Source organism: Bufo gargarizans, chromosome 3 (genome assembly GCF_014858855.1).
Source record: "Bufo gargarizans isolate SCDJY-AF-19 chromosome 3, ASM1485885v1, whole genome shotgun sequence".
In the NCBI taxonomy this organism is placed as follows: domain Eukaryota; kingdom Metazoa; phylum Chordata; class Amphibia; order Anura; family Bufonidae; genus Bufo; species Bufo gargarizans.
Genome location: NC_058082.1, coordinates 497,368,320 through 497,384,536, shown reverse-complemented (window position 1 = coordinate 497,384,536; position 16,217 = coordinate 497,368,320). Strand labels below are relative to the sequence as shown.

Genomic DNA, 16,217 nt, shown 5'->3' with positions numbered 1-16,217 from the left:
ATGAGCGCTACATATAGATCCTGTATGTTGTGTAATCAGAAAGGCCAGTACACAAAGGGGGAGACTTATCAAAACTGGTGTAAAGGAAAATTGGCTTAGTTGCCCATAGTAACCAGTCAGATTCCATCTTTCATTTTCCAAAGGGGCCCTAAAAAATTAAAAGTGGAATCTAATTGGTTGCTATGGGCAACTAAGCCAATTTTCTTTTACACCAGTTTTTATAAATCTCCCCCAAAGTTCTCACCTGTCTGGTGGTGGGTTTTTGCTCTGGATCAACTGGAGAATCACCTGAAAATCTGTAATTTATTCCAAGCAAAAGATAGAAAAACGGAAACATAATAAAATGGAAATAAGCAGGAAATACTTCTGTCTTCTATACATGTAACTTGCCGCATGTCCTTTTACTCCTGTGTGTGTTCTGTTGTAGCATCCAGCCAAAAAGCAGCCATAGTCGCTGGGGTTCTGGTTCCTCTCTGCTTGTTATTGCTCCTCTGCTGCTGCTGCTGTTGCTGCTGCTGTGGGAATAATGAATCCGAGGGTAAAGACAGGTAAATCCTATGTATTTTAAGTAGTCACAAAGTGAAAATTATAGAGGAAATGTTCTTGGCAAGGAAATGCATGTGATTTTCCCATCAACCCGTTTATCAGTTATCCAGGGCTCTACCCCAGTGAGAATTAGAACGGGGGGCCCTTTCCTGCACGACCATGTCAAAGAGGAGCTTAGTGTGTGCCTGTGCTGCGGACCGCAAATAGTGTGCCCGCTGTTTGCAGATGTGAACCCATTCACTTGAATGCGTCCCCGATGGTCCATAGTGCTTCCATGGGCTTCAGCTCCATGCCTCCGCTCCGCACCACTCCGTATCTTGCAGATTGCAGACCCATTCAAGTGTGGACCGCAATACGGGCAAAGGCCGCACATAGTCGTGTGCATGAGCCCTAAAGGAGTTTTCCAGGAACAAAATATTGATGACCCATTTAATACACATTCATGTTCAGCCGGGCTGAATGTGTAAGTGTATGGAGCAGCAAGGAGCGGGTCGAGAGAGGTAGTTGTCAGGTCAATGATCATTCGCCTGACAGCTATTGAATGTGTATGACCGCCACTACTTATTGTATGTTCTTCTCCTCAGCTTCATATAACAGGAGTTGATTTTATTGATTATGATAATAATAATAATAATATTGTAGAAACATAGAAGAATGATGGCAGAAAAAGACCACATGCCCCTCCTAGTCTGCTCTTATAAAGGCAGCTTTACATTCACTTATTGTGGATTTTCCGACCACTGCTGGACTTTTGTTCCAAGCATCTACTGCTCTTTAACCTCTACAGGACCGTCGCACGCAGGGATGCGTCTTTGCGGCGGCTCTGCAATACCTCGTGGACAAGCCGGCGCGTCATCTCGCAAGACGCGAGATTTCCTGTGAACGCGCGCACACAGGAACTGCAGGCAGGCTGTAGATGCGATTTTTTTAACCCCTAACAGGTATATTAGACGCTGTTTTGATAACAGCGTTTAATTTACCTGCTACCTGGTCTCCTGGTGGTCCCTTTTACTTGGATCGACCACCAGAGGACACAGGCAGCTCTGTAAAGTAGCACCAAACATCACTACACTACACCTCCCCTGTCACTTATTAACCCCTTATTAACCCCCTGATCACCCCATATAGACTCCCTGATCACCCCCCTGTCATTGATCACCCCCCTGTCATTGATTGCTCCCCTGGAAGGCTCCATTCAGATGTCCGTATGTGTTTTGCGGATCCGCGGTGTCTGTGTTTTGCGGATCCGTGGATCCGCGGATCCTCAAAACACATACGGGCGTCTGAATGGAGCCTTACAGGGGGGTGATCCCCCATATAGACTCCCTGATCACCCCCCTGTAAGGCTCCATTCAGACGTCCGTATGTGTTTTGCGGATCCGATCCATGGATCCGCGGATCCTCAAAACACATACGGACGTCTGAATGAAGCCTTAGAGGGGGGTGATCACCCCATATAGACTCCCTGATCACCCCCCTGTCATTGATCACCCCCCTGTAAGGCTCCATTCAGAGGTCTGTATGTGTTTTGCGGATCCGTGGATCCGCAAAACACGGACACTGCAGATCCGCAAAACACGGACACCGCAGATCCGCAAAACACGGACACCGCGGATCCGCAAAACATGGACACCGGCAATGTGCTTTCCGCATTTTGCAGATCCGCACGTTGCGGACAAGAATAGGACATGTTCTATAGGCTTTACAAAAAACGCAGTGTTCGCCCGATCAGGCCTGATCTTGTGCGCACACTTGCGTTTAGTCCGCCCCACTGCAGTTACAGAAATATATATTTTTCTGTTCACTGCAAAAACACCGTAAAATCGCTGCAGCGCTATAAAAAGATCACTTTTTGAGGGGCATGGCGAGTTCATAGAAGATTTTTTTTTTTTGGGCACAAGTTAGCGGAAACTGATTTAATTTTTTTTAGTTTTTTCTTACAAAGTCTCATTTTCCACTAACTTGTGACAAAAAATAAAATCTCACATAAACTCACCATACCCTTCACGGAATCCAAATGCGTAAAATTTTTTAGACATTTATATTCCAGACTTCTTCTCACGCTTTAGGGCCCCTAAAATGCCAGGACAGTATAAATACCCCACATGTGACCCCATTTCGGAAAGAAGACACCCCAAGGTATTCCGTGAGGGGCATATTGAGTCCATGAAAGATTGAACATTTTGTCACAAGTTAGCGGAAAGGGAGACTTTGTGAGAAAAAACAAAAAAATCAATTTCCGCTAACTTGTGCCCAAAAAAGAAAACTTCTATGAACTTGCCATGCCCCTCACGGAATACATTGGGCTGTCTTCTTTTCAAAATGGGGTCACTTGTGGGGTATTTATACTGCCCTGGCATTTTAGGGGACCTAAAGCGTGAGAAGAAGTCTGGAATCCAAATGTCTAAAAATGCCCTCCTAAAGGGAATTTGGGCCCCTTTGGGCATCTAGGCTGCAAAAAAGTGTCACACATGTGGTATTGCCGAACTCAGGAGAAGTTGGGCAATGTGTTTTGGGGTGTCTTATTACATATAACCAAGCTGGGTGAGAGAAATATCTCTGTCAAATGACAACTATGTATAAGAAAATGGGAAAAGTTGTCTTTTAGAGAGATATTTCTCTCCCCCAGCAATGGGTATATGTAAAAAGACACCCCAAAACACATTGCCCAACTTCTCCTGAGTACGGCGATACCACATGTGTGACACTTTTTTTGCAGCCTAGGTGGGCAAAGGGGCCCAAATTCTAAAGAGCACCTTTAGGATTTCACAGGATATTTTTTACACATTTGAATTTCAAACTACCTCTCACGCATTAGGGCCCCTAAAATGTCAGGACAGTATAACTACCCTACAAGTGACCCCATTTTGGAAAGAAGACACCCCAAGGTATTTCGTGATGGGCATAGTGAACTCATGGAAGTTTTCATTTTTTGTCACAAGTTAATGGAATATGAGACTTTGTAAGAAAAACTAAAATAAAATCATCATTTTCCACTAACTTGTGACAAAAAATAAAAAGTTCTATGAACTCACTATGCCCATCAGTAAATACCTTAGGGTGTCTAAATTCCGAAATGGGGTTATTTGTGGGGTTTTTCCACTGTCTGGCCATTGTAGAACCTCAGGAAACATGACAGGTGCTCAGAAAGTCAGAGCTGCTTCAAAATGCGGAAATTCACATTTTTGTACCATAGTTTGTAAACGCTATAACTTTTACCCAAACCATTTTTTTTTACCCAAACATTTTTTTTTTATCAAAGACATGTAGAACAATAAATTTAGAGAAAAATTTATATAGAAATGTAGTTTTTTTGGAAAAATTTTACTATTAATTTTGATTAATAACAAAAAAAAAAGTAAAAATGTCAGCAGCAATGAAATACCACCAAATGAAAGCTCTATTAGTGAGAAGAAAAGGAGGTAAAATTCATTTGGGTGGTAAGTTGTATGACCGAGCAATAAACGGTGAAAGTAGTGTAGTGCAGAATTGTAAAAAGTGGTCTGGTCATTAAGAGTGTTTAAGCTAGGGGAGCTGAGGTGGTTAAGTAACATAATATTTTCTGACATTTCTTCTGATTTCCCCCCAAGGTCATTTCAGATTGTGCTTTCAGATTCCTAATAAAACCCCCTTCCTGTTGAGCCTCCTTTAAATCTTTAACAATTTAAAGGTTCTTTTCACGTCTCCCCTGTCTAATATCCACAGGATATGCCACAAATGTCTAAAATGTGTCGGATCCGCTCCTCTCTGAAGACCCTAATGCACATGGAGAGGGCGTCACACATGCTTTGTGTAAGAGTAAGCGTACTTAGCTATTTTAGGAAGTCCCATAGCAGTGAATGGAGACAGTCGTGCATGTGTAGACTACTTTCTATTTACTGCAGTGTGCGATGAGGTCCTGTTCTTTAGATAGGAGTGGGTCGCACAGGTGGTACGTTTATGGAATATTCAGTGTCCATGTCATAAAGTTTTTCTTGATTAGTTTTTTCCTTAAGACCTAACACCATTTTGGAAGCCCATCTTTAGACCCGTTCTGTTTTATAATGTCTTTCTGCAGGTGAGGTCTCCAGAACTGAACACAGTCTCCAGATGTGGTCTCATGCTATACATCTAGGTCACAATCTACCGCTTACTACTTGTTAAACCTCTTAATACGCAGCCCAGAATCCTTCTCTCTTTTCCTACTGCCCACACCGGTGATTGATCTACTATCTAGCTATATCTACCTATATCTATCTATCTGTCTGTTTGTTTGTTTGTCTTTCAATTTATTCTATTTGCATTTAATTTTTGCCATGAGAAACACATAATAAAATATTCTTCTTCATGTATTGACACTAGTCTGCCCCCCAGTGGTGACAGTATGAAACAGCTCATAATCATGCGGTGGTATCAAGTTTTTGCTTCTTTACATATTAAACCTTCTCTCCCCCCAACTGCAATGTTGGTAAAGACAAATCTGTGCAAAACGTACCTCTACTTCACTGTATTTAGTTAAGAAGGTTGAGGTTTGTCAATGTAGCACACATGCATACACATGTCTCCAGTCACAGCCTGTGCCCCTATAACAAAGTCACAGCGCACTTCTACCCACAGCTGGTTTTAGAGAATACATGCTAAAATAGGGCCCTCTGGCCATCTTTTAGATATAGTGTATAAACTGTAATTAGTTCTCCCCTAAGAAATTTCAGCCCTTGTCAATTGCCTAGTTAGCCACTCCATAAACCAGTGCACCTGCCTCCTCTATCCTTCGGCACTGCTTATCAGAAGTAATATGTGATCAGCTGATGCTACAATAACTTCTAATTCACCCTGGTAGATGAAATCTCAAAATTTAGGCCTCTTTCACACAGTAATGCCTTAGGCCTCATGCACACGACCGTTGTTTGTTTGTTTTGCGGTCCGCAATTTGTGGAACAGCGCGGACAGCCATTAACATAACTGCCTATTCTTGTCCGCAAAATGGACAAGAATAGGATAGGTTATATTTTTTGCGGACCATGGAACGGAGCAACTGAGTGCTGTCCGCATCTTTTGCGGCCCCATTGAAGTGATCGGGTCCGCATCCAAGCTGCAAAAACTGTGGCTCGGATGAGGACCAAAACAGCGGTCGTGTGTATGAGGCCTTATTCACACAGTCAGTGCTTGGTCAGTTCTTTCCATCAGTGAGTGTGAGTCAGATCCAGGAGTGGAGGCTACACAGAGATAAGGTAAAATGGAAAGATTTCCACCCTGTGCTGTGTTTTTGACCCACAGCCCGGTTTTGGCTCAAAATCACTGATGGAAATCACTGATCAAACACTGACTATGTGAAAATGGTCTTAGGCTGCTACTGAAATAATCAGTTTGTTAATATTTTTTATAGCAACATTGAAAACATTATTATTATTATTTATTATTTAAGCGCCATTCATTCCATAGCGCTGTACATATGATAAGGGGTGCACATACATAATACAGACAATTGCACTAATCATAAACAAAATGAGTTACAAACTGGTACAGAAGGAGAGAGGGCCCTGCCTGTGAGGGCTTACAATCTACATGGTATGGGAGAAGGGCACAGTAGGTGCGGGTTAAGTTGGTCATGGCGGTATAGAGGCAGCAGGGTCACTGGTTGTAGGCTTGTCTGAAGAGGTGGGTTTTCAGGTTTCTTTTGAAGGATTCCACTGTAGGTGAGAGTCTGATATGTTGGGGTAGCGAGTTCCAGAGTATGGGGGATGCACGGGAGAAATCCTGGAGTCGATTGTGGGAAGAGACAATAAGAGGAGAGGAGAGAAGGAGGTCTTGTGAGGATCGGAGAGTGCGTGTGGGGGTGTATCGGGAAATTAGCTCAGAGATGTAGGGAGGGGACAGATTATGGACGGCCTTGTATGTATTTGTAAGTACTTTGAAGTGAATTCGTTGGGCAATGGGGAGCCAGTGAAGGGATTGGCAAAGGGGAGAGGCAGAGGAATAATAGGGTGAGAGGTGGATTAGTCGGGCAGCAGAGTTGAGGATAGATTGGAGGGGTGCGAGAGTGCTAGATGGAAGGCCACAGAGGAGAATGTTGCAGTAGTCTAGGCGGGAGATAATGAGGGCATGTACAAGTATTTTCGCAGATTCAAAGTTAAGGAAAGCGCGGATGCGGGAGATGTTTTTGAGTTGGAGACGGCAGGTAGTGGAAAGGGCTTGGATGTGCGGTCGGAAGGAAAGGGCAGAATCCAAGATCACTCCAAGGCAGCGGGCTTTGTTGACTGGGGATAATGTGCAGCCATTGATCGTGATAGATAGGTCTGTTGGGGGGGTTGAACAAGATGGGGGAAAGATTATGAATTCTGTCTTATCCATGTTAAGTTTAAGAAAGCGAGAGGCGAAGAAGGATGATATAGAAGATAGACATTGTGGGATTCTAGATAGTAAGGTGGTGATGTCTGGACCAGAGAGGTAGATTTGTGTGTCATCAGCGTAGGAGTGATACTGAAAGCCATAGGACTCTATGAGCTGTCCCAGGCCAAAAGTGTAGATAGAGAAGAGCAGGGGTCCTAGGACAGAGCCTTGCGGGACACCAACAGAGAGGGAATGAGACGAGGAGGTGGTGCGGGAGTGGGAGACGCTGAATGTCCGGTCTGTGAGGTATGATGTGATCCAGGAGAGGGCCAGGTCAGTGATGCCAAGAGATGAGAGAGTTTGCAACAGAAGGGAGTGGTCAACAGTGTCGAAGGCAGAGGACAGGTCAAGGAGAAGGAGGACAGAGTATTGTTTCTTGGTTTTGGCTGTGAGTAGGTCATTGGTGACTTTGGTAAGGGCAGTCTCGGTCGAGTGGTGGAGTCGGAAGCCAGATTGTAGGCGGTCAAAGAGGGAGCAGGAGGAGAGGTGGGAGGACAGTTCTGAATGGACATGTTGTTCAAGTAGCTTTGAGGCATACGGAAGAAGTGATATGGGGCGATAACTGGACAAGGAAGATGGGTCAAGTGAAGGTTTTTTGAGGATGGGTGTAATGGTAGCATGTTTAAAAGCAGAGGGGAAGACACCAGAGTTTAGTGATAGGTTGAAGAGATGAGTTAGGGCTGGGATAAACACTGCAGTGAGGTTAGGGATGAGGTGGGATGGGATTGGGTCAAGTGCACAGGTGGTCAGATGAGATTTGGAGAGTAGAGTGGAGAGTTTACCTTCTGTAATGGGAGAGAAGTGGGTTTTGGGAGAAGAGGACCGAGCAGTTGTGTAGAGGGTCTGTGGGGACTGTGTAGTAAAGCTTTCTCTGATGTGGACTATCTTTTGTTTGAAATATTTGGCAAAGTCCTCAGCTGAGAAGAGAGGAGAGGGTGGGGGCGCTGGGGGACGGAGAAGGGAATTAAAAGTGCTAAAAAGTTGTTTAGGGCTGTGGGACAGGGAAGATATGAGAGATGAGAAGTAAGCCTGTTTTGCATCAGCGAGTGAGGATTTGAATATGAGGAGGGATTGCTTGTATGCGGTGAAATGATCTTTAGAATGGGATTTCTTCCATTGCCGCTCAGCAGCCCTGGAAGCTTGTCTGAGTTTTTTGGTCAGGTTGGTGTGCCAGGGTTGTCTGTTGATTTTCCGGATTTTGTTGTGTGTGAGGGGGGCAACAGTGTTTTATAGCAACATTGAAAACATTGATAACAAATTGAAAAAAATATTACATATATGGCATGTTTTGTCACCCAATACATTAATAATTTATAATAATAAAAATATTATATGCCCATGGACATGCATTTTATTTTTTATTGCAGAGTATCCAACAGTGACAGAGGATGTTTATCAAGAATGAAGCACAATTTCCAAGGAGCCCTCGTTAACGTAGGCTCCTTTATACCATGCTGTTCTGTTGGGAATGATAAAGTTTCCTGGGTTACTGGTAAGGAATTTGTAAAAACTATTTACAGACTTTTATTCTATATTTTTATATTTATGTTGAATACATGAAAATAATTCCGGTATACACAGAAAGCTATAGGCCACTTACACACCTTGTGCAGTCAAATGTTAGAGTGTATTCCTTCCCCAAATTGTGGGGGCAATACCTTTGAATGGGGTATTTTATGCCCCATTGACATTTTCCGGGGAAAAAACCTGCAGAATAATAAGAGCTATGGATTTGTGCCATGCCATTTATCCTAAAAATATACTGCCGATTTGTCTACTGCAAACACTGGTCATACATACCCATTCAATGTGAAAGAAGCAGTCACTGCCTAGGGATAGGTCATCAATATTATTTCAAGGATAACCAGTTAATGTAAGTGGATCCTAGTGGATTTCAGTGAGATCTGAGGGTCTTAGTCGCATCATGTTCGAACCCTGTGTTTGCCGTACACATTGAGAAAGCTACTGGGGTATGCAAATGTATCCAAAGGGCTCTATCGATTCTCCTGATGTACACTTCCAATAGAAGACTGTGAATGGAGAATGTGATATGTTATGGGGCCTCCTGACAGTACAAAATGAGGATTAGGCATATTGGATTTAAAGGCTATATACACCTTTGGGAGCAAATTTTCTTTATTATTGCATTGTACTTATGAGGTAAAAAAAAATTTTTAATTGGTCTTTAAAAATATGGAGCAATTTTCTATGTTCTCCCTCTTCCGTCAGACAGGGAGCTGACGGGCTCTTCATCTCTGCTCTCTGACCTTATAAACACTCAGCAAAGCTCAATCCTTATCTTACTGGTAAGAATGGGGCTTAAATAAGTGTTTATGACCTCTCAGTAATTTAGAGATAAGGGTTATTAGATGACTGGTTGAAATTAGGAAGATTAAAAATGTGACAGAACGGTTCAATATTTTTAAGAAAGACCAATTGAAAAAAAGAGTTTTTTTTAGCCCAAAATGAATAAAATGCAATCATTAAAAAATTGCCCCTGAAGGGATACATAGCCTTTAAAGGGAACCTATCACATTGAACATGATGTCTGAGCTGATGGCAGTATGTTGTAGAGCAGGAAGAGCTGAGCAGATTGATATATAGTGAGGTGGAAAAAGATTCAGTAAAACATATAATTGATACATTTCTATTCCTGCTGATTCTTTGAAGTCAAGGAGGCGGTCCTATCAGTGATTGACAGCCTTCACTTTATGCGTATACAGAGATAGCGGTCAGCCACTTATAGGACCACGTCTTTGACTTTAAAACCCAGAATGAGCAGCAATTGCAAGAATGCAACAATCTGCTCAGCAACTCTTGTTCTGTAACATGGTGCCGGTAGATTCATTAGTATTTTCGTGGTGACAGGTTCCCAATGTTTGGAAGATAATGCAGCAAATGTTTGGAAACAACTTATCTTTCTTTCCCCTGTTGAAGACATTTATATTGAGAGGTCAGGGTGTGAGATTAATGAAAAATGAACATCTCCCTTTCTTTTCTCATAGAATAAAAAAAATATTAGGTTTAATGCAGATGTATTGTCTAACACAGTGTTTCCCAACCAGTGTGCCTCCAGCTGTTGCAAAACTACAACTCCCAGCATGCCCGGACAGTCTTTGGTTGTGCGGGCATGCTGGGAGTTGTAGTTTTGCAACAGCTGGAGGCACACTGGTTGGGAAACACTGGTCTAACATGTTCCAGTTCACTTTATGACTCAGTAAAAGTATAGAAGCAAACCTCAAATCCCTGATGTTAGGTTGAATTATATTTATTTTACTGTGACTAGACTAAAACCAAATGGATAGAACAATTTATTGCTTTGCACTTTTCCAGGTGTCACAAACAAATCAGCGGTACCATTCCTATGCTACCTACACATTTCTAAGGCCCCTTTCACACGGGCGAGTTTTCCGTGCGGGTGCGATGCGTGCGTCGAACGTATAGCACCCGCACTGAATCCTGACCCATTCATTTCTATGGGGCTGTGCACATGAGCGTTGATTTTCACGCATCACTTGTGCGTTGAGTGAAAATCGCAGCATGCTCTATATTGCCCGATTTTCACGTGACACAGGCCCCATAGAAGTGAATGGGAAGCTTGAAAATCGCATAGCATCCGCAAGCAAGTGCGAATGCTATGCGATTTTCACGCATGGTTGCTAGGTGAGTCTATTCACTGTATTATTTTCCCTTATAACATGGTTATAAGGGAAAATAATAGCATTCTGAATACAGAATGCAGAGTATAATAGTGCTGGAAGGGTTAAAAAATAAATAAATAAAAAGTTAACTCACCTTCTCCTCTTGATCGCGTAGTTCCCGGTCTCTTTACTTCTTGAATGAGCTGTGGGCTAAAGGACCTGTGGTGACGTCAGATCACATGCTCCATCACCACGGTGATGGACCATGTGATTGGAGCATGTGATCTGACATCACCACAGGTCATTTAGCCCACAGCTCATTCAAGAAGTAAAGAGACCGGGAACTACGCGATCAAGATGAGAAGGTAAGTTAACTTTTTTTTATTTATTTTTAACCCTTCCAGCACTATTATACTCTGCATTCTGTATTCAGAATGCTATTATTTTCCCTTATAACCATGTTATAAGGGAAAATAATACAATCTTCAGAACATCAATCCCAAGCCCGAACTTCTGTGAAGAAGTTCAGGTTTGGGTACCAAACATGCGCGATTTTTCTCACGTGAGTGCAAAACGCATGACAATGTTTTGCACTCGCGCGGAAAAATCGTGCATTTTCCCGCAACGCACCCGCCTCTTATCCGGGCAAAAAAACTGACGCCCGTGTGAAAGAGGCCTAATAGTGTTTTAGGTCTAAAACTTAGCTGTGGATGTGGTGGGTGAAACTACCACTGTTGTAGCCATAACAGATACTATGAGACCTGCAATATTGAGGGGGCCTGGCCACTATCTGGAGTAAGGGGGGCTGTTTTAATCTGCTCTATTTCAGGCTGTATAACAAGGACCAACCATAATACTAAAACAGAGCCTTTAGAAATCAGTTTGAGAGTGAGATCTGCATACAGTACCTGCAGATCTCATTCCTGACATAGTTTTTAAAGTTTCTATTTCTGGCTTTATGGTGGCTGGCACTGCAATCCTTGTCTTGTTTTAAAGCTTAGATTGTCAACTTTACAAGACTGCAAGATGGCTTACATCTCTAGCTTATTATCTCTAGCTGCTAGACAGCCTGAAATAGAGCTTCCTTCAGCTGGTTATCCAGCATGGAGGAGGAGAAGGGGAGACAGTGGGGGACATGTTGACAGACTGCAGAAGGAAGAGAGAGATATAACTCCTCTTCACCCTAAGTTACTACTGTACATGACTCCTGAGAGAGGGGTAACATGAACTTATCTGCATGTTATCCCTTCCTACCATCAATCTCAGAGAATACATGCTCTCTTACTGTCAAATAGGGAGGGTCTTTTTTTCCAGAACAGGATTGAAAAGTTGAGCGCTTGCCCATCTAATCACCCCTTCAGTGCCTAATTAGGCCCATTTTATTGACTTTACGACCCAGAAGTGTCCGTATTACGGCTTAAAATAAGTCGCACTTGCACCATGCTCGCAGAGACATTAATTAAGTTTACATTTTACACTGTTCCTATCTTGACTTTATTTCCATGAAATGTTCTATTATTGCACAACAGTAGGTAAAAGGTTTAAAGTAATCTATGCATATTTAGTATCACTGTAAATGTACCAACCAAGAATAACACACTATTTATGCCATGTGGTGAGGAGTGTGAGCCCATTCACAGGTTTGCTATGGAGCTCAGATTTCTGGTTACATCCTTGTGGTTATTTGAAATAATATATCTAACACAACATGAAATGCTTTGAAGATATATTCATTTCATTCAATGTAACATTGCTGACTAAACTGTTCTAGACCACCAGTATAAAGTTTGTGCTAGAATGCCTAGAAGTCATTCATGATAGAAGATCCCTAGGTATGACGATCTATAAGAAATGTGAGTTTCATAAAGTACATTTTTAATAAGTCAGTTTTCCCTTCATGATCCTTTATCTTCTAGTTTCTCATCATGACACAGAACTGCCCTTCAACCACAGCTTCATTGAATCCCCCTCTACAGGCTGGTTATCTGAAAACTCCTTTTCTTCATTTGAATCAGATGAAGATGGACCTGTGTACTGTGTTCCTCCAAGAGAAGGTGACTTATCTGCATGTAGACCTACCCAGGAAATATTATGATAACTTGCTCTTGTTCTAGTCCTAGGTTTTCCTCTATCATGCCATTAACACATGTCCCCATTGTAGCTACAGTGCCCCAGTCAGCCACGGTGTACCTCTATCTAGTCATTGTAAGGTACCACCTGAATTTATTTATTAATCTTTTTTTTTTTTTTTTACGTATAGTCAATAGCACTGAACAAGAATATTGTTCTTCATTCGCATATCTGGTAGTCTCAGAATCAAGGTGGCCTGTTGATGCACACATCCACACATTAGATGCAGTTTCATAGCAATATGTGTGACTATGAAATCTGCACTCTGCCTGAGTAGTATGGTGTGCAATGGAGGACTCATTACAGTCCAGCAATGTTAGGTAGATCAATGGCACACAAAATAACCCAGGTAGGGTCCAGAGAAGCAACTGTATAATACACAATATCAGTACAGCCATTTAAAGAGAACCTGATACATCGGTCCTAAGTGAACCTTTTCAATAGTGACTCTGTGGCAGAGAGTTGTAGTGTATACGCAGCCTGTCCAGGCTCCACATACACAGAAACAATGGCAAAAATGGTCAGCAGAGACCAAAACATCAGGTTTTCTTTAAAGGGCTTCTGTCACCCCCCTAAAGTCATTTTTCATTTTTGGGCGACTTAAAATCCTTATACTGTGATTTATCAATATATAGTGCTCCTACCCTTTTTCGTTCAGTAGTTTCTTCAAAAACTGCACTTTTATAATATGTAAATTACCTCTCTGCCAGCAAGTAGGGCGGCTACTTGCTGGTAGCCGCCGCATCCTCCTTTCATAAAAACGCCCCCTCCTCCTGTTGATTGACAGGGCCAGCGAGCGCTCTCGTCCTCTGGCTGGCCCTGTCTGCGTTCTAAATCTCGCGCCTGCGCCATACCGGTCTTCAGTCGGCGCACTGAGAGGAGGATGCTCGCTCGGCCGCTCCTTCCCTAGTGCGCCTGCGCCGATGACATCACATCTACACCTGGCGCAGGCGCACTGAGGAAGGAGCGGCCGAGCGAGCGTCCTCCTCTCAGTGCGCCTGCGCCATACCGGTCTTCAGTCGGTGCAGGCGCACTGAGAGGAGGACGCTCGCTCGGCCGCTCCTTCCTTAGTGTGAGATTTAGAACGCAGACAGGGCCAGCCAGGGGACGAGAGCGCTCGCTGGCCCTGTCAATCAACAGGAGGAGGGAGCGTTTATTTGAAAGGAGGATGCGGCTGCTACCAGCAAGTAACCGCCCTACTTGCTGGCAGAGAGGTAATGTACATATTATAAAAGTGCGGTTTTTGAAGAAACTACTGAACGAAAAAGGGTATGAGCACTATATATTGATAAATCGCAATTTTAGGTCGCCCAAAAATGAAAAATGACTTTAGGGGGGCGACAGAAGCCCTTTAAGTGGTTGTACTGATCTTGTGTATTATACATTTACCTCTCTGTATATATTCTGGAGTTCATAGCAATCTAATAATCTAATTTAAAAAATGTGTAAATCAAGAGCTATAATTTACCAAAATATACTATCTTTCTATCTTATAGGAATGTCTGTTGCTGACTTGGATGGGTTTCAAGAAATAAGTTCCAAATGCAATGTATTCCCTGATGCCATGGCTTTAAACACAGATGATGTATCCGCTCCATTTTCTATCCCTAGAACTTCTAGCAATGCAAAATCCAAAAGACCATCTGTATCATTTGCTGAAGGAACCAAGTTTGAGAGTAGATCATCTATAACGGACACACCCCACCTTGTTCGGAAACCAAAACTTGCTTTGAGTCTCCCTAAGTTGTCCTCTATACAGTCACAGACAGTGAATGCAGAAGAGTCACAAAAGGGTGAATATAATAATGAGCATTATGATACAATAAACTGTAATCCTGAATCAGAGGACCATCCCAAGCTCCAGAGAAGTGGTCCAGTTGGCCGCCGGAGGACAATGTCTAATGCTCAAAAGGCATCTTTTAAAGAAGTGACAGAGGTTGGCTTAAAAGAAAACTCTGAAATGAAACGGAAGGTTCACAATATTTCTACTCTTTATGTGACTGTTGGTCATCCAAGAAAGCCTTGTAAGCCTCGCAGAAAGTCAGAAGGCAATGTGGATGGAGCAGTACAGGCAGTGTTGAAACGGTTTGGCAGTTTTCAGAAAGGAATCCCAAAACCTACAAGGAGAAGTTTGTTACAGTATTCAAACTCAAAAGTTACTCAGCCAAAGGATGTTTATCCAGAAGAGGTCAAACTTATGGCCAAAAACTCTTCAAATGATAAAGTACAAGACAGACAAACAAATCAAATAGTTCTTCCAAGTTCTTCTATCATTAAAATACACTTGTCTGATGGTAGCATAGAGAAAGCAGGCAATCCTGATAAACCTGAGAACATGTATTCCAACTTGCATGATCCAGAAATGCTGGAACAAGCCCAAACTGTTGATCACATTTACCAAACTGCAGATGGTAGAGAAGATGTAGAACCAAAGTATGAGAACATAAGTATATCAAACAGTTGTGTGAACAATGAACTGGAACCATCTCCCTTATATGAAGATGCAGAAATGAACTGTGATAATCCTAATTCTTGAAATATTCTGTACATAACAAGCATACAGAAGAATATTAGTGATTGTCCGTAGCCTTTTAATCAGTACTATGTTACTTGAGCCATCCCGTAGGCTGTTTTATATGAATTTGATAATAAAACATGACTTGTAATATGTTGGGGTATTCCTGTAGAAGTCACTACTTATTATTTGAATGAGCTGCTGCCTTGAACTTGGCTGTTTCAGTGACTCTCGTAGAAGTCAATGTAAAGATAAGCCTTCATCGCACCATTTATTCACTAATTGTATGCGGAACCCAGAGATGGCCCCATCAAGTGTGGACAGGGGGGTGGGGGGCATAGCAATTCCTGTTGATGTGAAATGTCTGAGAAATACCCTTGAAGTTTTCTGATGATTCTCAATGTGTACTTATCATTACAGATGTGCGTACATGAGGAACATATCTTGCTATATATTACTTTTTTAACCAGTTTTTCTCTGCAGGCTCAATTTCTGTTTGTCAGTTTTCCATGAGTTCTTTGGTAGAGACTAGCTGCTATGATGTCTCCTATATATTGCACACAAAAAAGATCAGATCCTACTCCCCTAACTATCGTCAGCACATCTTCATAAACAGCAGCAGTCCAGAAATCATTATACAGCAGTATTGAGCATTTTAGATGTGAACCAAGAGCTAGCATGAGGCAGTAAGCCACTTACTATACCCAGCAGCAGTGTCTGTGTCAGTGTCTGTCTATCCGCCTCTCTCCAGGAGCTTCTCTCTTCTCCTACTCCCTCTTCCCCTCTCCATAGACTTTTATGCTCTGCAGATGTAATCTGATTGTTCAGTGAGCTCCTAAAGCTGGATTTACACGGCCCGATGTTCGCTCATTCCTGATAATCTGCCCATCTAAAGTTGAAACAGTCATTCCTGCAGGCAAGTCAATTATCGTTTCTGTGCAGCAGATCGAGCTGTCTAAACAGGAACAATGATTTTGTATGGGGATGAGCAATAGCAGGAGCCATCACACATCAGC

General features: G+C 42.5%; 1 protein-coding gene across 2 annotated transcripts in view; it reads left to right on the top strand.

Annotated features, from left to right (window-relative positions):
* SCARF1 (scavenger receptor class F member 1) overlaps positions 1-15,356 on the top strand; it is an 82,950-nt gene extending 67,594 nt beyond the window's left edge. Inside the window, exons 8-11 of one of the 2 annotated variants that reach the window (XM_044286986.1) lie at positions 428-548; positions 8,283-8,407; positions 12,473-12,610; positions 14,183-15,356. In XM_044286986.1, the coding sequence (XP_044142921.1) occupies positions 428-548; positions 8,283-8,407; positions 12,473-12,610; positions 14,183-15,222 (1,424 nt within the window). In that variant the 3' untranslated portion in view covers positions 15,223-15,356. The remainder of the gene's footprint in view (positions 1-427; positions 549-8,282; positions 8,408-12,472; positions 12,611-14,182) is intronic. The other variant, XM_044286987.1, reaches the window with a different exon arrangement.
* The last annotated feature ends 861 nt before the right edge of the window (positions 15,357-16,217 follow it).